At 44.5% G+C, this 25,024-nt stretch overlaps 1 protein-coding gene across 3 annotated transcripts in view; it reads right to left on the reverse strand.

Annotated features, from left to right (window-relative positions):
* The window catches only part of RGS9 (regulator of G protein signaling 9), a 353,468-nt gene that overhangs the window by 154,964 nt on the left and 173,480 nt on the right, over positions 1–25,024 (reverse strand). For all 3 annotated transcript variants that reach the window (XM_063960843.1, XM_063960845.1, XM_063960844.1), the window contains 4 exons: positions 17,503–17,561; positions 16,180–16,256; positions 13,543–13,624; positions 10,674–10,736 (listed from right to left, as the gene is read on the reverse strand). In XM_063960843.1, the coding sequence (XP_063816913.1) occupies positions 10,674–10,736; positions 13,543–13,624; positions 16,180–16,256; positions 17,503–17,561 (281 nt within the window). The remainder of the gene's footprint in view (positions 1–10,673; positions 10,737–13,542; positions 13,625–16,179; positions 16,257–17,502; positions 17,562–25,024) is intronic.

The raw sequence follows: 25,024 nt of genomic DNA on the forward strand, positions 1-25,024 counted from the left end.
TTTTCTGCATATGCGATTGCAACTGCACGCTGAGACAAACCCTGAACAGAGTCTTAAGACCAGGACTGTTCCGAGGCTTTGAGGGCTGAATTTTGGAGAACACTGCTCTATGTTATGCAACTTCACTCAAATGTGAGGTTTTCAGAGAAGTCAATTAAAACCAGACACAGCAAAGCAGTGGAATTGGGACAGTTGTCATTAGCAGGTACATTAGCTGCCATCCTGGGAACCTTCATTTGCCCATTTGGTACTACAATGAAATGAGCACCAATTTTTTTTTTAAATAAATTGCTATGAACCAGAATGTTATATGGTGGATTCCAGAGTCTGCCAAAATGCAAATACAGGGAGCACTGTATTTCTAATATTATACGTGTACAACAATATGTTTATATTTTTATAAAGATATTACTGCATTAATAATATGGTTATATAAGCAAGATGACAGTCACACATGAAAGACATTTTATTCATGCAGTAATAAAATTAAACATCTCTCCGTAGGAGTTGGTTCACTCAATAATGTACAAATAGCATATTGTGTCCTGGCTGTAAATACTGCATCGGACACATACAGTAGCTCAGTCACTGTCCAACCAAGCACAACCTCATCACACTAAACACTTGTTAATCAGGGACACCAAATCTGGGAACAGGCAATGCTACTGAAGTACAGTATTTTGGTAACAAAGTTGAAGTAGAGGAGTGTTATAGAAAATGACAGAGGATAATTAAAATGAAATGTGTCCCAGAAATGGGAAAGAGGAATGTAGCATGATGGAGAGGAAGAAGTAGAGGAAGAATCAGACATGTTGAGAAATATGTAAAGTTTTAGGATATAGAAAACGAGAAATTAAAGAACACTGCTTTAAAGAACCCAGTACAGGTTGAGTCTCCCATATCCAGAATGCTTTGGACCAGTAGTATTCTGGATATCAGACTTTTCCATATATTTGAATAATTGCATACCATATTGCGATTTCATGAGGATGGGACCCAAGTCTAAACACAGAATGGCTTTATACACAGTATACACACAGCCTGAAGGTAAGTTTATACCGTATTTTTAAAAATGTTGTGCATGAAACAAAGTTTATGTACATAGAACCATCAAAAATCAAAGTTGCCACTAATTTAGGTGTGCTTAAAATATTCTGGATTTCGGAATATTCTGGACAATGGAATTCTGGATATGGGAGACTCAACCTGTATATAAATTGAGCACATAGTTTTTGAAATATTTTTTAAATTTCCTCATACCATTATGGACATTTAACTTTTTTTATGCATAGATTAGTGCTCCACAGCATTCAGAGAATTCAGCAGCGGTACGGTCACAGACATTGCTAAATGTAATGTAAATGTAATTGTAAATGTAAATGTAATACCACCAGTGGACCGTTCTAAAATGTAGTGGCCGTGGCAAAGTGTTATAGAGGGGAGGTCCCTCTGCATGTTACAGTAGGTTCTGCACTGTAGAGAACTGTATGTTAGGATTCTCACTGGAACATTAATGGGTGCTGCGGTAAGGGTATGGTGAAGTACACTAAGGGGTAATTCAGATCTGATCGCTGCTGTGCATTTTCGCACAGTGTGCGATCAGATCTGAACTGCACATGCGTGTGAGCCGCAATGCGCAGGCACGTCACACAACAGCACCGGGCATCGGTGCCTAGCAATGGGATGGTGCAAAAATTTCGAAGGCATGGGCGTTTGCAAGAAGATTGACAGGAAGAGGCTGTTTGTGGGTGGCAACTGACCGTTTTACAGGAGTGTCCGGAAAAATGCAGGTGGGATCAGGCGTTTTCAGGGAGGGTGTCTGACGTCAGCTCCGGCCCCGATCATCACAGCGGCTGAGTAAGTACTGGGCAGCGCAGAGACTGTACAAACTGATTTTTGTGCAGCTCTGCTACCAAAGCGAATGCACACTTACACACAGTTTATACCCTCTCCCTGTAGGCGGCGACTATCTGATCGCAGTGCAGCAAAAAACGCAGCCCAGCGATCAGATCTGAATTAGGCCCTAAATTAGAAGAGGCTAATGTCAGAATGTGAAATTTCAGATTAAAAAATCTGCATTAATACTTTTCTGGAGCTATTGGCATAGAGCTTTTGCGTTCAAGTCTACTACATTGTAGTCTATATTACAGCAGCTTTCATATATACTAGTACAGGCTGCTTTGTGCATATAGTATTTAACTCTAGTTTTCTGAGTGTAGTTTAGTGTATGTATTCTGCATACTGTAAGACAGGGATGGGGAACCTTCGGCCCTCCAGCTGTTGTTGAACTACACATCCCAGCATGCCCTGCAACAGTTTTAGCATGGCCAAATAGCAAAACTGTAGCAAGGCATGCTGGTATGTGTAGTTTAACAACAGCTGGAGGGCCGAAGGTTCCCCATCCCTGCTGTAAGATATTAATAATAATAATAATAATAATAATAAAGGAATATTGAGCAGCTCTATATTAAATAAATGAATTTGCATAATATGGTGGACAGCTTTCCCAGAAATATTGTACTTATGTCATAGAAGATGTACTCAGCCTCTCTAGAGGCCTAGATATGAGTCTGCTCTGTAATGCAGTTAATGCATAGAGAGTGTTAAGCAGAGGAATATTTTGTTAATAATGGGAGATCTCAGCTCAGTGGAGCCATTTGCAACAAAAACATAAAAAGCTAAGTATCTCTCTCCTCCTAATTGCTGGAGAAATGAAGGATGAATGTGTTATCATCTGACAAGCAGCCTCTCCTCTAACTCCCAGACAGCATTCTCAACACGAGATTCCCAGAGATAATGTTCAAAGCTGAGTCTGTAGAGAGAACGGACAAGAGAGGATGAAAAATAATCATCACAGAAATTAAAGAAAATACTTCAGCTTAGCAAATAGGTTTTCATCCAGCCCCACAGTGTGAAACTGTACAGATATTCTCTTACGGAAGATAGCGGGTATAAGAATCCCAGACACCCCTTTATAACAGAAGCTGACTACCTGCAACTTTTCAGCTGCTGTGAAACTACACATCCCAGCAACTGGTATTTGTTTGAAGTACATGCAATATATGCGGAACATGTTAAGAACATGGTTCACAGATATTGCAGGGATATGTGACTACATGAAACCCATACCTTCCTGACAAGGAATTACTTATCTTTTTTAAGATTGGTCCTCTAGAGATCAGGTTCCGGACTGTGCACTTGAATTATACATTGTACATATGCTACCGTATACTGCACAGGACTATGGTGTATTCTCTACAGTGTATTGCTGTTATTGATCTGGTACATTGTCATATATGCACTAGCAGTATTTACTATATATATATATATATATATATATATATATCTATCTATATCTATATCTATATATATATATATATATATATATATATCAAGGGGCCCAGACCATGCACCCTCTAATGGTTAGCCAAACCAATGTGGAGGGCTAGCCACACCCCCTCTGGAGACTGGCCACACTCCTAAACATGGGCCCCTACCACTACATTACCCTGGTGGACCCTTCATGCCCCAGTCCAACACTGCCTTTTTTTAACTACAATATAAAGTGCCTTCCCCTTTGATATTGAGCTGTGCCTTCACCCTATCCTCCCTAACAGACAATCGTCTATGCTGGGAGACTGATCACAAAACACTGACCTGCGTGCTTTGCTGGCTGATGTCTGAGTGATCCCCCTATGCACACCTCCTGCAAGTCCTGTGACAGATCAGGAGCCAGGAGGGAGGTATAAGATAAGATTTCAGCGAATAAAATCACTTTAAATCAATAACTATGATGGACATAACTAAGGGGTCCATTTACTAAGCCATGGATTGAGGTAAAGTCACTGGAGATAAAGTACCAGCCAACCAGCTCCTAACTGTCAGCTGATTGGCTTGTACTTTATCTCCAGCGACTCTACCTCCATCCAAGGCTTAGTAAATAGACCCCTAAATGCATTTATCTTGTACAATGAGGAAATGTGCCACTGCCTACAGTGTACCTGCCGACTGTATACCTTGGTTATCCTAGACAGCAGATGTATCCCAACAAGAAGGTAGTGTACTTCAACATATAAATTAGAAAATCTAACTTTCAAAGTGAATTATGAATTCTTACACAGAAACATAGAATTTGACGGCAGATAAGAACCACTTGGCCCATCTAGACTGCCCCCTTTTTTTTTATTTTATTTTTTTACATATTTTCATCTCAACCTAATTTGATCCTTATTTTTATGTAAGGCTATCCTTATGCCTATCCCATGCATGTTTAAATTGTTCTACTTTCTTAGCCTCTACCACCTCTGATGGGAGGCTATTCCACTTGTCCACTACCCTTTCTGTGAAGTAATTTTTCCTCAAATTTCCCTTGAACCTGCCCCCCATCCAGTCTCAGTGCATGTCCTCATGTTCTAATACTTCTCTTCTTATGAAGAGTGTTTACCTCCTAGACTTTGTTAAAAACCCTTGATATATTTGAAAGTTTTTATCATGTCTCCCTTTCCCTTCTCTGCTCCAAACTATACATATTGAGATTTTTTAGTCTTTCTGGGTATGTTTTGTGATGTAGGCCATGCACCATTTTAGTTGCCCTTCTTTGTACAGTCTCTAATGTATTAATATCCTTTTGAAGATATGGCCTTCAGAATTGACCACAGTTTCCTAGATGAGGCCGTACCAATGACATATACAGTGGCATTTTATAGATAATATCAGCACCAATGACATCTCTACACGTACAGAGATTTGCCGACCTTCTAAATGTATTCCTACTCATCAGTGCAGCACAGTACTGTTGTCTACTACCACTTTTCTGGCGGTATAGTGGAGGTCAAAGGATTTGTCCTCCAGTCCAACCTTTCATAAATGAATGGGCATAAAGTGGGCAAGGTTTAGATAACGCCACAATAAAATCTCCATTGTTATGTCATTTATGTAGCTGACTTCCAGATTCCCTGCCCCACTCATAACCCTAATATGTCTTACTATGTGGTATACATTTCCTTACTACGTACTGTATGAGCAAACATATCTAGATGTTTCCATATTGTAGCCTGTTATGCTTGGAGAGGTAGAATGTCTGTGAGTTGAGTACAATAAGTGTGTAATTAGATGTGAACGCATACTATGCCCCTTAAGAAGCCTATCTCTCAAGGGTACTGGACGGCTGGTGCAAGGATACAAAATGATAACTATTAACATGGTTATCTACAACACTTCTATCTGCTTATTCACCTCTCCAGCTAAAGCCACATGGGGAGATGTGTGCTGAGCGATCTAGCACAAACCGCTCAGCATACATCTCTCCCCAGCTAGCGGCGCGCAGGGCCGTGCATTGCAATCGCTATGGGCATACACACGGAGAGATCCGTGCTTAATTTCTAAGCAATCTGACTAGATTGCTTAGAAATTAAGCATGGATCTCTCTGTGTGTACCCCCCTTAACAGAACTTGATTCATTAGTGCTGCAGCCATATTATATCAAGCAGCAGCTGACTATTCACATTACTTATCTCTTCTTTATATTTGTACAATAAAGAAGAAAACTTCCATCCAAGGAATTTACTGTAATGTACTGTATGTGACAACTCATTACATTATTTTATTATGTGCAAATATGATAACAGAACTTCTGCAATTACTACTAACTCTGGCAAGCCACACCCCTGTGCTACTGTAATACACACACACAAACAAACAAACAAACATACTTGTATGCCAACATAAATACTACTGCTTTAGGGTTGTATGCAGCTTGAGACAAGTCCAGTTTAAAGGTGCATACACACTTGCTGATAAATTAAACAACGTTGCTCATTTTGCCCTTCATGAGCAGCGTCGTTTCCCATATCAACTAGTGTGTACGCTGCCAAACGATGAACAATGCACGGCCCCATGGATCATTAACGACCCTCGCTGTCGGCCGTGCATGCAGCTCAATTTGGACTGTCGTCCAAAAGCTGCATGCACGGAAGTGGTGTGATGTCACTGAGCGATATCGCTTGCATATTGCTCAGTGTGTATGCACTACCAACGACCGCCCAGTCAGGGAAGGGAACACACTAGGTGAATACATCACCTAGTGTGTACCCACCTTAACATAGACAAGCATGCCTTATTTACTTTGCATATGAGCAGCCAACTATGGGGGCCCCGTAGCAAAGTTTGCACAGCCTCCCCACACACATACTTGAGTATTTAGTGTTGGGTAATTGGCAGCTTAGCCATTATAATCATAAATTATCTAATGTTTGCACTATATGCCTGCTTAGGTAACAGGAATGATTAAGTGACTGGTGATTATTACAGTATATAGTATTAAAAATGAACAAAATAAAAAAAAAATCATAAATTTATATAGCCTCCCTCATCCTAACTGTGGTATATAGGAAAGCTATTTTTCATTATTACATCAGCCTAGTGATATGGCTCTTGCATGAGACTTGGGTGAGTGGGTAAACTTGTAGCCAGTGTGTATGTGACAATGGGATCTATGGGGGTCATTCCGAGTTGATCGCTAGCTGCTATTGTTCGCAGCGCAGCGATCAGGCTAAAAATCGGCATTTCTGCGCATGCGTATGCTCCGCAATGCGCACGCGCGACTTACGGGTGCAAAGCCCATTGTGGTTATGCACAGATTGTAGCAAAGTTTTCAGTCGCACTGACGGCCGCAAGAAGATTGACAGGAAGGGGGCGTTTCTGGGTGGCAACTGACCGTTTTCAGGGAGTGTTTGCAAAAATGCAGGCGTGTCTGAAAAAACGCAGGCATGGCTGGGCGTTCGCTGGGCAGGTGTGTGACGTCAAATCTGGACACGAATAGGCTGAAGGGATCGCAAGCGCTGAGTAGGTTCAGAGCTACTCTGAAACTGCACAAACTGTTTTTGCAGAGCTCGGCAGCACATGCGTTCGCACTTCTGCTAAGCTAAAATACACTCCCCAGTGGGCAGCGGCATAGCGTTTGCACGGCTGCTAAAAACTGCTAGCGAGCGATCAACTCGGAATGACCCCCTATGTACTAAGCCTTGGCGGGGTAATAAATGGACAAAGATAAAGTACCAGCCAATCGGCTCCTAGCTACCATGTTACAGGCTGTGTTTGAAAAATGACAGGAGCTGGTTGGTTGGTACTTTATCTCCGTCCACTTTGGGCCTAATTCAGATCTGATCGCAGCAGCAAATTTGTTAGCTAATGGACAAAACCATGGCCCTCATTCCGAGTTGTTCGCTCGCTAGCTGCTTTTAGCAGCTTTGCACACGCTAAGCCGCCGCCTACTGGGAGTGAATTTGAGCTTTGCAGAATTGCGAACGAAAGATTCGCAGAATTGCGAAAAGAAATTTCATTGCAGTTTCTGAGTAACTCGAGACTTACTCTGCCACTGCGATCAGTTCAGTCAGTTTCGTTCCTGGTTTGACGTCACAAACACACCCAGCGTTGCCCAGACACTCCCCCGTTTCTCCAGCCACTCCCGCGTTTTTCCCAGAAACAGCAGCGTTTTTTCGCACACACCCATAAAACGGCCAGTTTCCGCCCAGAAACACCCACTTCCTGTCAATCACACTCGGATCACCAGAACGAAGAAATTTCTTTGTTAAGCCGTGAGTAAAATACCAAACTGCGAACATTGCGCATGCGCAGTTTGCGACTAATCGCTCCGTTGCGAAAAACACTAACAAGCGAACAACTCGGAACGAGGGCCCATGTGCACTGCAGGTGTGGCAGATATAACATGTGCCGAGAGAGTTAAGATTTGGGTGGGTTATTTTGTTTCTGTGCAGGGTAAATACTGGCTGCTTTATTTTTACACTGCAATTTAGATTTCAGTTTGAACTCACCCCACCCAAATCTAACTCTCTCTGCACATGTTATATCTGCGCCCCTGCAGTGCACATGGGGAGTCATTCTGACCTGATCGCTCGCTGCAGTTTGTCACAGCGCAGAGATTGGGTCGGAACTGCGCAGGGTGCAAGGCAGCTTTCGTTGCCTAGCGATCGCCTCTGATCATGACATGAGGGGCGGACTAGCCCTGTGCTGGGCGTCCCCCCGCATGTCAGGGAAGATGATCGTAGCTGTGCCCATAAGATAACAAATTTGCTGCTGCAATCAGATCTGAATCAGGCCCTTTATCACCTTCAAAGGCTGACAGACCCCTGTTTGTTACATCAACCCACCCCCCTCCAATCTTTCTCTGTCCCGGTAGGTTCAGTCTCTCAGTAATCAATCAATGATGTTGGGAGGAGGTGTGGAACATCAGTGGGAATAAAAAGACAGAGGAGAGGCCGCGGGCAGTGTTGTAAGTGCGTGCAGGTGGAGGGTGGGGACTTGGAGGTGTCACCTACTATAGCTATGCCCATGGTTCATAATATTATTTTGTCCATTTGTTTGTGTTTTGTCTTTTACTCCTAAAAGATTTATTGTAATTATTTCACATTTTCTTATTAGACTAGCAATTTATCCTGTCTGAATATAGTACTGAATGACTATACAGATGCTTAGTAATTTAAGAAATCGTGAAAAAGCAATCTTAAAGAATAAAAAGACAAGAAAAATTCTTCTTTACATGTAAAATAAGTACTGAGAAAATATGGTATACAAATTCCTAGTTTACATTTTTATGAACATTTACAGATTCCTCTACTTGGCCAGAACACCGCCAAGTAATTAGAGTAGCCACCTGGTTAATATATCATCAGCCTGGCTGATGAGAATCAGAATCGTGGCCGTGTTATACATGAGGCATAAACACAACAGATAGCACAGCTGGAATATGTCCTCATACACGTGTTCTCAGGCATATTAGTATTGGTGTAACTACATCACTCACTCAACCTGTTAACCCTTGTTATTTAACCTGTTGCAAGCCGTGCTTCACATAGAAATGCAGCTGCTGCCTCGTGCTACTGGCCTAGACAGCAGAAAATCCTCTAACCTGTCTCATTTCACACACTGCGTTTCCATGGTAACCAATCCCGACAGACCCCAGTAATCTCTGATCTCCGACATATTCAAGGGTCTCAAGGGGCGCTTTATCAGTGATTCACCATCTTTTATCTGAGCGCTGTCACTGTATCTTTTATCAATGCTGAGCATTGGCTTGTAATTCATTGTCAGACAAGGAAAATAAAACAAGCTCTTGACAGTCATTGCTGAGCACTAATTACACATATTCCCGTACATTTTCAGATTTTTTTTTCCATTAACTATTTTACTTCTGAGACGAGGCCAGAAAGGTGTCCTCTGTTTACAGGTTATGTAAGCATGCATTTACTAAAATAGGTTTTATTTGTGGATTCTGGAGAAACAAAAAAGCATTGAAAGCCTTCTGAATCAAGTATACATTTGTCTCTGGCATGGAATAAGTTGAAATGGACTTTCTGGACACTTCAAATGCATCTTATTCAGAGCAGCAATTTTGCATCTCCCATTAGGAGTTGTATTTTTCGCACCTGCTATTGGGTAAAAAAAATAAAAATAAGGATGTGCATACATGCTAGCATACGCTCTTTTTGTTTGCACTGTAATTTGTGCCCACCTCTACATCAAAGTCCACCGATCAGTGAATCGGACTGGCATCTGGGATTCACTCAACAGATGTATGGGCTGCATTAGGGACTGATGCAGGGTTGATCACTCTGAAAACAAAAGTGCAAGCAAAAAAAGCGTACTCCCACACGTATGCACAACCACTTCCTATCCGCATTCCACCTCTAAAAATATAGGACCCATTAGGGCAGATTCAATTACTTGCACATTTTTTTTCCTATTACAGTAGATTCTGTCTGGACCTCCTTAGGCTGCCACCAGAATCTACAATCTGCAGTTAATGCACACAAGCATCTGGGACCCATTTCAGAGGTTTCCTCACATAATTGAATCTGCCCAGTGAGTTTATAAAGCGTCCCACTTTGCCATTGTGCATTTACATATGCTTGTTTTCTGGAAAAGCGCAGTGCAATATACTCAAAATAACCACGTCAACTGAACAATACTGACTTAGTGAGCAAGGGAAAAAGCAGTCATGTGACATTTCGGCGCATAGCAGTCATTAAATAGAATAAATGGCGCCACTCTTAAAACATGCATCGTTAAACATCTATGTTATCCGCCATTTCATGCTACGAATGGCTAACTACAATGCCAATAAACTGAAAGGAACTCCGATAACCATAGGAAAATCTCTTTATAATAAACCACACACCTATCAGAAACAATAATACACATTTATGGATAACATAAAGCGACTTCTATTTTAGATTTAAAGATCTTTGGACAATAGCCTTCAAGAAACATATAACTTATGAATTCCAAACGGAATTATGAACCTGTGCCATCCAGCACCAATATTCTGCAGTTCCTTTAATAAGCTTGTATACCATCAAGTTTCCCTCATCAACCCTTCTCTATCAATGTGTTTCCTCAATGCAGATAAAGATCCCACTATGATATAAGTGCATAAAGATGGATAAATTCATCTCCTCTCTATGTACTGTTATGTGCTTCTATATTTCCATTCTCATCATTTCTGGACACCGTGGGTTTCAGCACACACTGGTCACAAGGCATAAACCTGTTTCCATGAGCGATGTGGAGCCCAGCATCACTGCTACCACTTTCAGGTGTATCTTACATTTTCCAAAAAATAACATATAGAGCTGATTGCAGCCTCACCTGTTTACCTTGACAACATTGGGGTCAGTGGCTCTGTCCATCCCATATTCCAACACATCCAGAATTCCCGGCTGAAATAAATAGAAGGCTAGGGTTATTGCGTGCCAATGATATGTATCGCTACACTAAATGTATTGAATGGCTTATACATCTTCAGATTACTTTAATGGTCTCTATACTGTATGTCCTACAGCTGATTTCCCTGTTTTATTCACACAGGCAGTCATTTGTTGACCTTAAACATTATATGGAAGTGGTTTCAGAACAAAACTCTTTCCGTTGCACACAGAGCAGCTGATCTGTGTTGTATCCAAAGACAACAAATGAAACAAATCTGCTTGAAAGATGTAACAAAGGCCTTTGTAAAAAAAAACATAGCAAGCCAGTGTGATGAAGTAATGTATTAAATAAAAACTGCAGGATGCAGTTATACAGGCCAATAAATGTATTATTAAAAGATGGAAGAACTTTGTTGAAATCGTCTAAGTTTTTCAATCTGTTTTTTGTTGTTGTTGACTACCACATACAATGACAGCGAAGATAGCCATGCAAACTTCTAAAGTTCAGAGTTTGCAATTAAAAGCCAGTACAATAGCTTGTATGTATGGCGCTAGTTCACATGCCGACATTCAGATGTCATGCGAATGGCTTTACTCTCACTATACTGCTGGCCTATACAAAGCCAGTTCTACTCACACTGTCATACTTTTTTTCCCGGTAGCTCACATTCAGTGAGAGACAGTAGAAAAGACACCCTTTTTCCAAACCATCAGCATCTTTTATACTATCATTATTATTATTATGTGATAATACCGACAAAATCCCAAACGTAAGTAAGCCGGGGAATCCTAGCTTTAGGCGGCGGGGTGTGTGTGTTTTGTTAGGTTTAGGCGGCGGGGGGAGGGTTATGGTTAGGCTGCAGGGAGGGAAGGGTTAGAGTCAGGCTGCATGGAGGCGGGGTTAGAGTTAAGCACCTACGGGAAAGGTTAGGGTTGGGCTGCAGTTGGAAGGCTTGGGTTAGGCTGTGGGAAATAGTTAGGCTGTGGGAAAGGGGGGGAGGGTAAGCAAACTTACCTGGCCCCTGTCGGGATGCTAAGCATCGGGATGCCGGTCTCGGTCTTCTGACCACCGGTATCCCCTATCATTATCATTCCCATACCCTTTTAAGCTTTTCAATCCTAATGCCTTTCTCATTACTCTGTTACACCTTTTAATTCCTTCATCTCAGCTTTACTTAATTTATCAGTCACCACCCTCGTAGTTATATATTCCCCATAATCATATATACCATCCTGTAATTATAGGGAATATATACCTCTAGTAGCCATGTATTTCCCCTCTGAGCTAGTTGGCATTTGGCGCACCATACAAAGTAGCGCAAAGGGCAAGTGATGAAGGCAATCACAACAATGCAGATGGGGGTAGTCACAACCATGACATCACAGCCTTACTTGTTGAGTGCTATGACATAGCACTTGGGTTGAAGGGAACGTAACTCAGTTTGCACACGTACCGAGCTGATTTTCTATTTAAGTAACACGCTGCCATTAATTTCACATACAGAACTTATTACGTAAGTAATGCTGTATTGTTACGCAATGGCAGTGTTTTCACACTTTAAATAACATCCAAATGTTACTTAAGATTTAAGAAGGCAGCTGTACTTAAGGTAGCTAATCTGCATAGAGCACAACTACTTACCTATATTATTTTAATGTTATTAGTGTTCCAGAACCGGGGGAAGTATCTGTTTTGACAGCACAGACTTCCTAACACAGCTTCTGACAGTGGTATTCCATGAGCTATGATTTTTATTTTCTTAAACAGGATTATACACAAAATGAGATTAGCTGGAGAAGAACCAGTCACTTCTGTATAACCATGCTGCAGGGCAGATCTATACTGATGACCTTGTATCAGTGAAGCAATGTGCCTGGACAATAAGTAATTAAGCTGTTACATTAGTATGCACAACATATTTTCATTGTACATCTGTGCAATTCTTAGCACATTCCCTATACTTTTACGGGAGAGCCACACGGAGAGATCCGTGTTTAAAATGGAAGCAATCTGAGTAGATTGCTTAGATTTTAAGCACGGATCTGTAGTGTGTATGCCCTCCAGCGATAGCGATGTGCGGCCCCGCGCGTCGCTATCGCTGGTGGTAGATTGGCCGGGTTGCTCACTTCAGCGCTGTGTGAAGTGAGCGGCCCCCCCGTCCACCCCCCCTTGCTCAGCACACATCGCGCTGTGCTGAGCGGGGGGAGAGATGTGTGCTGAGCGGTCTGTGTTAAGACCGCTCAGCACACATCTCTCCCGTCAGTACTGGCCTTTAGGCATCAGTAGTGTGTGCTATAGGGATATGAATGCTGTTTAATTAGAGAGATTGCAGTCCTAAGAAATAGATTATTAAACACACTCTAATGATCCTTTGAATACTGGAGGGATTAAAGATGACGTAGCACATAGTAACCAATTTGTTTTATTGCTCATTTGTCTATACAGCTAACAAAACTAAAGTGATCACTTGTTCGGCGGTCGTGCAGGATGCTGGCTGAATAGGGCAATAGTTTAGCCTTGTAAATGCTTGCTCCTTTAAAAAAAAAAACGTCCGAGTTCGTCCTGCTTCCCACATGGCCTGGAACTCGAAATTCATTGGGTTGTAGTGGTACTGTTCAATTCTTTTTCATTCATAGCAGTTTACATTAATGTCTTTCAATGGGAAGCAACACGTTATTCAATAAAAAAAGTGTTTACTGTTAAAAATAAATGATATGCTGCTAAAACAACCCAATATATGAGAGCGGAGTATATGAGAATGGTGAATAAATGTTCATTTTATGTGTAGCATTCAGGAAAGTCTGACACTGTACTCACAGGTGGTCGGTGAACCAGCCAGTATGCCTTTTCCTGACAGTCCAGCACCACACGGTCGGACTTCTTACGCTCCTTTCCGGCCCTGTAATAATATTCATCAATGTTACATTTTCAATTTATACTCATAGGGTGGAAAATAAGCAGTGGCGGATTTTACCTACAGGACTGCAGCCCCACCAGAAAATCCGCAGCTTCAGTGAGCTCAGCTGAGCGAGTTGCAGTCTGTGACTGCACTGGCTTCACTGTGGCTGGTAGTGACCTGATATTGGAAGTGCTATTGCCAGTTAACCACAGAACAGGCAGTTTCTGGGACTGCCACACCCTGCTGTGATTAGCAGAGAGCATGCTTACAGTGGGAAGCCACTCCCTCCCTGCCTGATTGTCAGCCCTAGCCGGCTTCTATGGGCAGCCAATGCAGTCTATAGAAGCTAGTGTTTTGCGCATGAGCAATCAAACCGCCACTTGTGCGCATGCGCTGGTTCTTTCGCCTGCCAGATCCATTGCATAGATGCCGGGATCTGGCTGTCTCCATGCCTCCTTCTCCTCTTCGGGCATGGGTAGTGGCAACCCCATACCCAAAAGAGGTAGGAGCCACTGCTGGCAATGAGATATCTAATATATGAAACCACTCTGTGCTATTTGTGCATACGTGTGTAAAAATACAATACAAAATAACCATCATAGAGCTACAGTACTCTGTAGAGGCACAGAACAGAACCAATGATCTGTTCGAGGGTACTGCAATAAGGCATATCTAGTGAACAGAGATAGTCTAAAATCTAGATATTATTACTGATTATACAAATTAGAAGTCCCAGTATTCCAGAAACTGTTAATCACGATGAAAGTTGGAAATGGGAAGTAATGATTTATTTACTTGGTGCATCCAAGATCACATGAGCTTAATATGAATAGAACTAGATGCATAGCGACTGGACAACTTTCTGAGGATCTCATACATACCAACATTGTCTAGAAGCTAATCAGGACAAATTTTATTTTGTGGTGGCATGCACGTAAAATGGGGAGGGATCAATCCTCAATGGGGGGATGTCCAGCAATAAAGCTAAGCTGCTCTACATCCTTGTCCCTCAAACAGCTGTGAACTGTCACGATAGCCGTAAGGTATGGGAGCAATTCAAGTCTTCTTAAAAAAGGTGCAGAACACATAACAGTGAGCCAGGGCTGTTTCTAGCCAATTTGGCTCCCAGTGCGAGATTTAAAGGGGGCATGGCCTCATCTAAATGGGTGTGGCCTCATTTAAATGGGCATGGCCTCGTCTGAAAAGACTACCTCTCAATCCAGTTTTTGACCCTGCTCCAACAGATCATGACCACCACAGGAAAAAAAAATTCTACCATATTAAGCCCCACACAGTAATGCCCCCTGCACCATATTATGCCACACACCGCAATGCCCTTGATACATTAAATCCCCACACTACGGCAGGCAAAAGTCCCCATTTCACTCATTACGGCAGGTGTCCCCATTTTACACATTGAGAGAGAGAGAGAGAGAATACTTACAGAGGCGATTACCTCACCAGTTGCTCCTCGCGCCGGCCTTTCCCTCTTCCTAACTTGGATCCCCCTCTGTACTCCGCTCGGGGGGGGGGGGGGGGGGGGGGAGTTTCGCGGAGTGACGGGGTTGCGTCGTGACGTAATGACGCAACTGCTTCATTCCGTGAAACTCCGCCCGCGAACGGGTTACTCGGGGAGAAATAGGAGGGGGAAGCAGGGAGCCACAGTTAGTGCCGCGGCGGGCGCCCAGTGCGGTTGCACTGCTCGCCTGCCCCAAGAAACGGCCCTGCAGTGAGCCTGCTTCAAAGTAGCAGCAAGCTTAATGGTTTGCTTACTATTCTGATTGTTGTGGGTCTGCGCATGTGCTGAAACGGCCTTGTATAGTCACTCGCAGTTCCCCTAAGCTGCAGCATGATTGAGATACTGCGGCTGTTTGGGGGTGAAGCCAGGCATAGTTAGCCTGCATTACCTGGAATGGATGTGTGTTGCCCCTGTTTTCTTGGAATTCGGAGGCCAGGATCTGTTTTGGAGGACACAGATTTCCTGGCCTCGCAAGCAGGCAGGAGACGGCCATCTGAGTAAGCTTTGCCTTACTCAGATGGCCAATGCTGGATGGTGATCCGATCCTGCATCTTCAGACGCTGCACTTAGATCTGTGACGCTGTCAGGAGGCATCTTTTCTCCTCAGATGCTTCCTGCAGCACTGGCATATTAGTTGTACGGTATTGCACAGTCACTTCCCTGCAGACGCGCAATACCATACAACTAGGCCAGATGACTGTTAGGAAGACTTTATTTGCATTAGTCATTTCCATACACACAAAGTTAAAAGTTGTCAGAGCAGGCATTCTGCCAGCTTACCACCATTTAGGAAAACCCCATATCAATTAGAAAGCACCATAAAAAAAAAAAAGTATTTTTCTCCTATTTTTTTATTTTTTTTATACATTTTATTACAGGAACGTTGTGTCATTTGTATACAATATGCTAATTTTATTTTCTCCTAACCGTGGTTTACATCATAGCAAATAAAAGTTTCTGTTCAGAGTAAGACTGATGTGGAATGAAGGGGTTAACTAACCACGCAGATCCATTCTGCCAGGCACTGCACACTTACTTGTACTGCTCTTTTGCCTGCATGATGATAAAGTCCCATTTGTGGTTAATTTTCTTATTCAAATTGCTGTAGTTTTCCTGGAACGGAAAAAGGAGGAAGGAAAATCTAATTAGCCATTAAGAAAATTTGCATAAACTGTGAAGTATCCCGGGAGATCACAATGATTTTGCAGAAAATATTTTGCAAAGAAAGATTAAGAACATATTTACCAGCTAAAATGGACAGGAGATGGGTTATCTCTGGCCAATGGCAGACTATTATAAGCGAGTTGAGTGTGATTATTGTTTTAAATCTGCAAAGGGTCCCAGATCTTACCCATTAGAATTCTCTGGTACTTAGAAACATTGGCATAGTGAGTTAGGTGATTACATCTAAAAGGTCTATTTACTAAGTCTTGAATGGAGATAAAGTCCCAACCAACCAGCTCCTGTCATTTTTCAGACACAGCCTGTGACATGGTAGTTAGGAGCTGATTGGCTGGTACTTTATCTCCATCCACTTTATCTCCACCCAAGGCTTAGTAAATAGACCCCTTTGTGTACTCCTTACAGCAGGCATTCCCAACCACGATCCTCAAGACACACCAACAGTGCCGGTTTTAGTGATATTCAGGCTGCAGCACAGATGGTTAAATCAAAATAACTGAGCTACTAATTAAGTCACCTGTGTTCAAGCCTGGATATCACTAAAACCTGCACTGTTAGTGTGCCTTGAGGACCGTGGTTGGGAATGCCTGGGTTACAGACATTCTCCCCAACAGTACACTACAGCAGCTTGCAATTGATCATTTCTGTTTCACTATTATTGTTGTCTCATCTCTATTTGATTAAACTTATCCATCACCTTTGCTAAAAATATAACTAAATAATACCCTCATCTACTTCCTGGTACCAGTATGACCTAAACAGAGGGTAACCAGAGCACTGGTGTTGGTAGCACTTTCGGATGTATTTGGGGAGACATTACTGCTGTTTATTACAAAATAGTTGTTCTATGTGCTTAGATGTTTATATTAATAAATTCTGGATAAAGGGACTTGTTTTTTTTTAATTAAATGTAAGAGTCTAGATTAGACATAAAAGTATGTGTAATTGGGACCATGAATGGGGTACTGTAGCTAGTCTTGAACTACAAGTCTCAGCGAGATGTATTTGTCTGCCAGTAAAATAAGTGCAAACTTTGAATCACCAAAAGACTGTGCTTCCCCCAAAAGCTTTTAATCAATTTAGGGAACAAATTTATCAATTGTTAAGTGGCTGAATGAACGATGAATCAAGTCGTACAATAAAAGTATTGAGTGTAAACATAACAGGTAAAATTCACCTTTTCATATTCTTCCAGTATGCCCTTTTTACGGATATTTTTCTTTGCCAGGTAAATTGCTGTAACAAAAATAAAAAAAATGGAATTTGTTCCAGTGCATGCAAAGATCAAAAATAGGATTTTAATTACCTACCGGTAAATCCTTTTCTCATAGTCCATAAGGGATATTGGGGAGACTTAGGGGGTCATTCCGACCTGATCGCAAGCTAGGTTTTTTTGCTGCGCTCAGGTGAGAACTGCGCATGCGTATGCACCGCAATGCGCAGGTGCGTTGTACGGCTACAAAAAGGATCGTTGCTGGGCGATGGATTGTACGGAGAATCCATTCGCACAGCCGATCGCAAGGAGATTGACAGGAAGAAGGCGTTTGTGGGTGTCATCTGACCATTTTCTGGGAGTGTTTGGAAAAACGCAGGCGTGTCCAAGCGTTTGCAGGGCGGGTGTCTGACGTCAATTCCGTCCCCAGATAGGCTGAAGTGATCGCAAGGGCTGAGTAAGTTCAGAGCTACTCAGAAACTGAACAATATGTTTTTTGTACAGCTTGGCTGCACATGCGATCACATACTTGCAAGGCTAAAATGCACTCCCCTGTCGGCGGCGACTATGCGTTCGCACGGCTGCTAAAAACAGCTAGCAAGCGATCAACTCAGAATGACCCCCCGAGTACGATGGGGGTATAGACAGGGTCCAAAGGAGCCGATGCACTTTAAATTTCTTCACTGGGTGTGCTGGTTCCTCCCCTCTATGCCCCCTCCCACAGGCAGTTATAGGTAAAACAGTGCCCGAAGGAGAAAGAACATAACAACGAGTAGTGAGATTTATACACCAGCACACCACGAACATAAAACAACCAGCAACGGCTGGTAACCAAACAGCAACAGCCGAACAGGTAACTATAGAAAAGACAACCTGCAGAAAAGTCAACGCACTGAGGCGGGCGCCCCAATATCCCTTATGGATTATGAGAAAAGGATTTATCGGTAGGTAATTAAAATCCTGTTTTCTCTAGTATCCATATGGGATATTGGGGAGACTTAGTACGATGGGGACGTCCCAAAGCTTCCAGAACGGGTGAGAACGTGCAGAGACTGCTGCAGCACCACCTGCCCAAACTGGGTATCCTCTTTGGCCAAGGTATCAAACTTGTAGAACATAAGTAAAGTGTTCTTCCCCGACCAGGCAACAGCTCGGCATAATTGCAAGGCCGAGACTCCACGGGCGGCCGCCCGGGCAGAGCCCACTGATCTTGTAGAGCGGGCCTTTAGAGACTTAGGAACAGGCAAGGCTGCCGACACAAAAGGCCTGTTGGATAGTCAGCCTAAGCCAACGAGCAATGGACTGCTTCGAAGCAGGGCAACCCTTTTTCTGCGCATCATAGAGCACGAACAAGGAATCCATCTTTCTGATACAAGCTGTTCTCTTGACATAGATCTTAAAGGCTCGTACAGCATCCAATGCCTCCTCCGGAGCAGAAACACCACAACTTGACGGAACCACAATAGGGTGATTCAGGTGGAATGCAGAGACAACCTTCGGCAGGAACTGCTGCCTAGTCCTGAGCTCCGCTCTGTCCTTATAGAAGACCAAGTAAGGGCTTCTACACGATAAGCCCCCCAATTCCGAGACACGCCTAGCAGAAGCCAGGGCCAGTAACATCACCGTCTTCCATGTGAGGTACTTATCTTCTACGGACATCAGAGGTTCAAACCAGGAGGACAGTAGAAATTCCAACACTGCATTCAAATCCCAGGTTGCCGTGGGAGGCACAAAAGGAGGCTAAATGTGAAGTACTCCTTGCAAGAAGGTCTGAACTTCTGGCAATACTGCCAATTTCTTCTGGAAGAAAATGGAGAGGGCTGAAATCTGGACCTTAATGGAACCCAGATGTAAGCCCTTATCCACACCAGCCTGCAGAAAACGTCCCAAGTGGAACTCCGCAGGCGGATACGAGCGTTCCTCGCACCAAGAGAGATATCTTTTCCAGATATGATGATAGTGCTTTGACGTCACAGGTTTCCTGGCCTGAACCATGGTAGCAATGACTCTTTTGGTAAGGCCCTTGTGAGCTAGGATGTTCCGCTCAACCTCCATGCCGTCAAACGAAGTCGCCGTAAGTCCGGGTAGACGAACGGTCCTTGTTGAAGAAGATCTCTTCTTAGTAATAGAGGCCAAGGGTCTTCGACGGACATGTCCAGAAGATCCGCATACCACGCCCTCCGAGGCTAATCCAGGGCAATCAGAATTGCCTGGACTCCTTGATTTCTGATTCGCTTGAGCACCCTTGGGAGCAACGGAATCGGAGGAAGCAGGTAGACCAGCCGATAAGGCCAAGGCGACGTCAGGGCATCCACTGCCCTCACCTGTGGGTCCCTGGTTCGGGAGCAATACCAATGAAGCTTCTTGTTGAGTCGAGAAGCCATCATGTCTATTTGTGGGCAGCCATACCGGTCGATGATCTGCTGAAACACCTGATGGTGGAGCCCCCACTCCCCTTGGTGGAGATCGTGACGACTCAGGAAGTCCGCTTTCCAGTTGTCCACTCCCAGAATGAAGATTGCCGACATTGCTCTTGCATTTCTTTCTGCTCAGAGGAGTATCTTTGACACCTCTCGCATGCAGGCCCTGCTTTTTGTCCCTCCTTGCCGATTGATGTACGCCACTGCTGTCCGACTGTACTTGGATCGCATGATCCTTGAGCAGAGGAGGCAGAGCATTGTAGATCGCCCGAAGTTCCAGAATGTTGATCGGAAGGAGGGCTTCGTGGGCTGACCACCTGCCCTGGAACTGAGCCCCTTGGGTGACAGCTCCCCATCCTCTCAGACTCGCATCTATCATGAGAAGAATCCATTCCTGAATCCCGAAAACTCCAGCCTTCCAGGGGATTGGAAGACTGCAGCCACCACGGGAGGGAAATCCTGGCCTGAGGTGACAGTGGTATCATCCGGTGCATCTGTAGATGTGTTCTGGACCACTTGCTCAGGAGACCCAATTGAAATGTTCTGGCATGGAACCTTCCATATTGGATCGCCTCGTATGAGGCAACCGTCTTCCCCAACAATCTTATGCAAAGATGGATGGCTACTCGAGCAGTTCAGAGCACCATGTGGACCATCTCCTGAAGTGTTCTCGCCTTGTCCTCCGGGAGGAACACCTTCTGGACAACAGTATCCAGTAACATCCCCAGGAACAGGTGCCGCTGAGTTGGCTCCAGGTGGGAATTCTGTAAATTGAGAATCCACTCATGGTGTGACAGAAGTTGGATAGTGCGGTCGATATGGAGCAATAAAAGCTCCCTGGATCTTACTTTTATCAGGAGATCATCCAGGTAAGGGACAACATTGACCCCCTGGACCCAGAGCTGGAACATCATCTCTGCCATTACCTTTGTGAACACCCTCGAAGCTGTGGACAGGCCAAAGGGTAGTGCCTTGAACTGGTAGTGATCATCCAGTAGGGCAAACCTCAGAAAAGCCTGATGAGGGGGCCAAATCGGAATATGAAGGTATCCTTGATATCCAAGGAAACCATGAATTCCTGTCTTTCCAGGCTTGCAATCACTGCTCTTAAGGATTCCATCTTGAACTTGAAAACCTTTAGATAAGGGTTCAAGGATTTTAGATTCAAAATGGGCCTTACCGAACCATCCGGCTTTGGTACCACAAACAGGTTGGAGTAATAACTCTTTCCACGTTGTTGTATTGGTACTGGAACAATGACGTGGGACTGGACCAACCTTTGGATGGCCTGTTGCAACGTAACTTGCGTAACCTCCAAAGCTGGTAAGCTTGATATGAAAAATCGTTGGGGAGGAGGACTGTCAAACTACAGCTTGTAGCCCTGAGAAATGAGGTCCTTGACCCAGGTATCCTGGCAGGAACCCTCCCAGACACGGCTGAAGTGTCGCAGTCACGCTCCCATCTCGAGATTCTCTCGGGATGCGTGGGCACCGTCATACTGAGGACTTAGTGGAAGCAGAAAGGATGCTCTGTTCCTGAGAACTGGTGTTCGCAGGTCTTCTTGTCTTTCCTTTGGTGCCTCTAGCCACATTGGAGGCACCTCTGGCCCTAGATCAAAATCTGTTAGACTGAAAGGACTGGACAGACGGTCCGGCCGGCTGGGCCCCAGAGAGGAGAAACATGGATTTCCCTGCAGTAACCTTAGAAATCCACGTATCCAACTCGACCCCAAAGAGCCATTCCCCAGAAAAGGGGAGAGATTCCACACTGCACTTGGACTCTGCGTCCACTATCCATTGACGCAACCACAAGACCCTGCGCGCCAACTCTGCCATGGCAGAGGTCCTAGCATTAATATTGCCCATCTTCTTGAGCGAGTCACACAGGACGCGTGCAGTGTCCTGAATGTGCTTCAGGAGAGTCACCGTAGTGACCAGAGGCATATCCCCGGAGAGACCCTCCTGAGTTTGACAAGCCCACGTTTGAATGGCATGGGTCATCCAGCAACCCACTATGACCGGCCTTTGCGATACACCTGCTGCTGTGTAGATAGACTTTAGTGTAGTCTCTATTTTTCTGACCCCAGGGTCCTTTATGGTAAAGGAGCCCGGGGCAGGCAGCACCGCCTTTTCAGACAGTCGAGAGACTGATATGTCCACCCCCGGGGGTTCTTCACAGAATTTCCTACCTTCAGGAGCAAATGGGAAAGTGTACAAAAATCTTTTTGACACTTGGTATTTTTTGTCTGGATTTTTCCAGGCTAACTTAAACAGGTAATCTAACTCTGCAGAATCAGGGAAAGTGACATTAGGCTTGTTCTGTGAAAAGAAAAAATAAGATTTTAAACCTACCGGTAAATCTTTTTCTCCTAGTCCGTAGAGGATGCTGGGGACTCCGTAAGGACCATGGGGTATAGACGAGCTCCGCAGGAGACATGAGCACTATAAAGAACTTTAGAATGGGTGTGCACTGGCTCCTCCCTCTATGCACCTCCTCCAGACCTCAGTTAGAGAAACTGTGCCCAGAGGAGACGGACAGTACGAGGAAAGGATTTTGGTAACCTAAGGGCAAGATTCATACCAGCCCACACCATCCACACCAAATAACCTGGAATATACGCAACCAGTTAACAGTATGAACAAACAGTATCAGTCAGCGACTGATCTTAACTGTAACATAACCCTTATGTAAGCAAGAACTATATACAAGTCATGCAGAAATATGTCCGCACTGGGACGGGCGCCCAGCATCCTCTACGGACTAAGAGAAAAAGATTTACCGGTAGGTTTAAAATCTTATTTTCTCTTACGTCCTAGAGGATGCTGGGGACTCCGTAAGGACCATGGGGATTATACCAAAGCTCCAAACCGGGCGGGAGAGTGCGGATGACTCTGCAGCACCGATTGAGCAAACATCAGGTCCTTATCAGCCAGGGTATCAAACTTGTAGAATTTAACAAAAAAGTGTTTGAACCCGACCAAGTAGCTGCTCGGCAAAGCTGTAAAGCCAAGACGCCTCGGGCAGCCGCCCAAGAAGAGCCCACCTTCCTAGTGGAATGGGCCTTTACCGAATTTGGTACCAGCAATCCAGCCGTAGAATGAGCCTGCTGAATCGTGTTGCAGATCCAGCGAGCAATAGTCTGCTTAGAAGCAGGAGCGCCAACCTTGTTGGCTGCATACAGGACAAACAGAGCTTCTGTTTTCCTAATTCGAGCCGTCCTGGCTACGTAAATTTTTAAGGCCCTGACTACATCAAGGGATTTGGAATCCTCCAAATCTCCCGTAGCCACAGGCACCACAATAGGTTGGTTCATATGAAACGATGACACCACCTTAGGCAAAAATTGAGGACCTCAACTCTGCTCTATCCACATGGAAAATGAGATAGGGGCTCTTATGAGATAAGGCCGCCAATTCAGACACCCGCCTTGCAGATGCCAAGGCCAACAACATGACCACCTTCCAAGTGAGAAATTTTAACTCAACAGCTTGAAAAGGCTCAAACCAGTGAGATTTTAGGAATTGTAACACCACGTTAAGGTCACTGGGGGCACAAAAGGAGGCTGAATGTGCAGCACTCCCTTTACAAAAGTCTGGACTTCAGGGAGAGAAGCCAATTCTTTCTGGAAGAATATAGAAAGGGCCGAAATCTGTACCCCAACTTTAGGCCCATATCCACTCCAGTCTGTAGAAAGTGGAGAAACCGGCCCAAGTGGAAGTCTTCCGTAGGAGCATTCTTGGCTTCACACCAAGAAACATACTTCCTCCAGATACGGTGATAATGTTTCGCCGTCACCTCCTTCCTAGCTTTTATCAGAGTAGGGATGACTTCCTCCGGAATACCCTTCCCAGCTACGATTTGGCGTTCAACCGCCATGCCGTCAAACGTAACCGCCGTAAGTCTTGGAACACGCAGGGCCCATGCTGTAACAGGTCCTCCCTGAGAGGAAGAGGCCATGGATCTTCTGAGAGCAGCTCCTGAAGATCTGAATACCAGGCCCTTCGAGGCCAATCTTGAACAATGAGTATCGTCTGCACTCTTCTTCGCTTTATGATTCTCAGTATCTTTGAGATGAGAGGAAGAGGAGGGAACACATAGACCGACTGAAACACCCATGGTGTCACGAGAGCGTCCACCGCTACTGCCTGAGGGTCCCTTGACCTGGCACAATACCTCCGAAGCTTCTTGTTGAGGCGTGACGCCATCATGTCTATTTGAGGAAGTCCCCAAAGACTTGTTATCTCTGCAAAAACTTCTTGATGAAGTCCCCACTCTCCTGGATGGAGATCGTGTCTACTGAGGAAGTCTGCTTCCCAGTTGCCCACTCCCGGAATGAATACCGCTGACAGAGTGCTTACGTGATTTTCTGCCCAGCGCAGAATCCTGGTGGCTTCCGCCATTGCCACTCTGCTCCTTGTCCCGCCTTGGTGGTTTACATGAGCCACGGCTGTGACATTGTCTGATTGAATCAGAACCGGTAGGTTGCGAAGAATATTCTCCGCTTGTCGCAGGCCGTTGTATATGGCCCTCAATTCCAGTATGTCGATGTGCAGACAAGCCTCCTGGCTTGACCACAGTCCCTGAAAATTCCTTCCTTGTGTGACTGCTCCCCAACCTCGGAGGCTCGCGTCCTTGGTCATCAGAACCCAGTCCTGAATGCCGAACCTGCGACCCTCTAGAAGGTGAGCACTCTGGAGCCACCACAGGAGAGACACCCTGGCCCTGGGGGACAGAGTTATTTTCTGATGTATCTGAAAGTGGGACCCGAACCACTTGTCCAGAAGGTCCCACTGAAAAGTCCTCGCATGAAACCTGCCGAAGGGGATGGCCTCGTAGGTCGCCACCATTTTCCCCAGTACTTGAGTGCACTGATGGACTGACACTCTTTTCGGTTTCAACAAGTCTCTTACCAAGTTCTGGAGTTCCTGGGCTTTTTCCCTCGGGAGAAAAACCCTCCTTTGTTCTGTGTCCAGAATCATGCCTAAGAAAGACAGCAGAGTCGTTGGGACCAACTGCGACTTTGGTAGATTTAGAATCCATCCATGTTGCTGTAGCACTCCCAGGGA

This window comes from Pseudophryne corroboree, chromosome 3, assembly GCF_028390025.1.
Source record: "Pseudophryne corroboree isolate aPseCor3 chromosome 3, aPseCor3.hap2, whole genome shotgun sequence".
Taxonomy (NCBI): Eukaryota; Metazoa; Chordata; class Amphibia; order Anura; family Myobatrachidae; genus Pseudophryne; species Pseudophryne corroboree.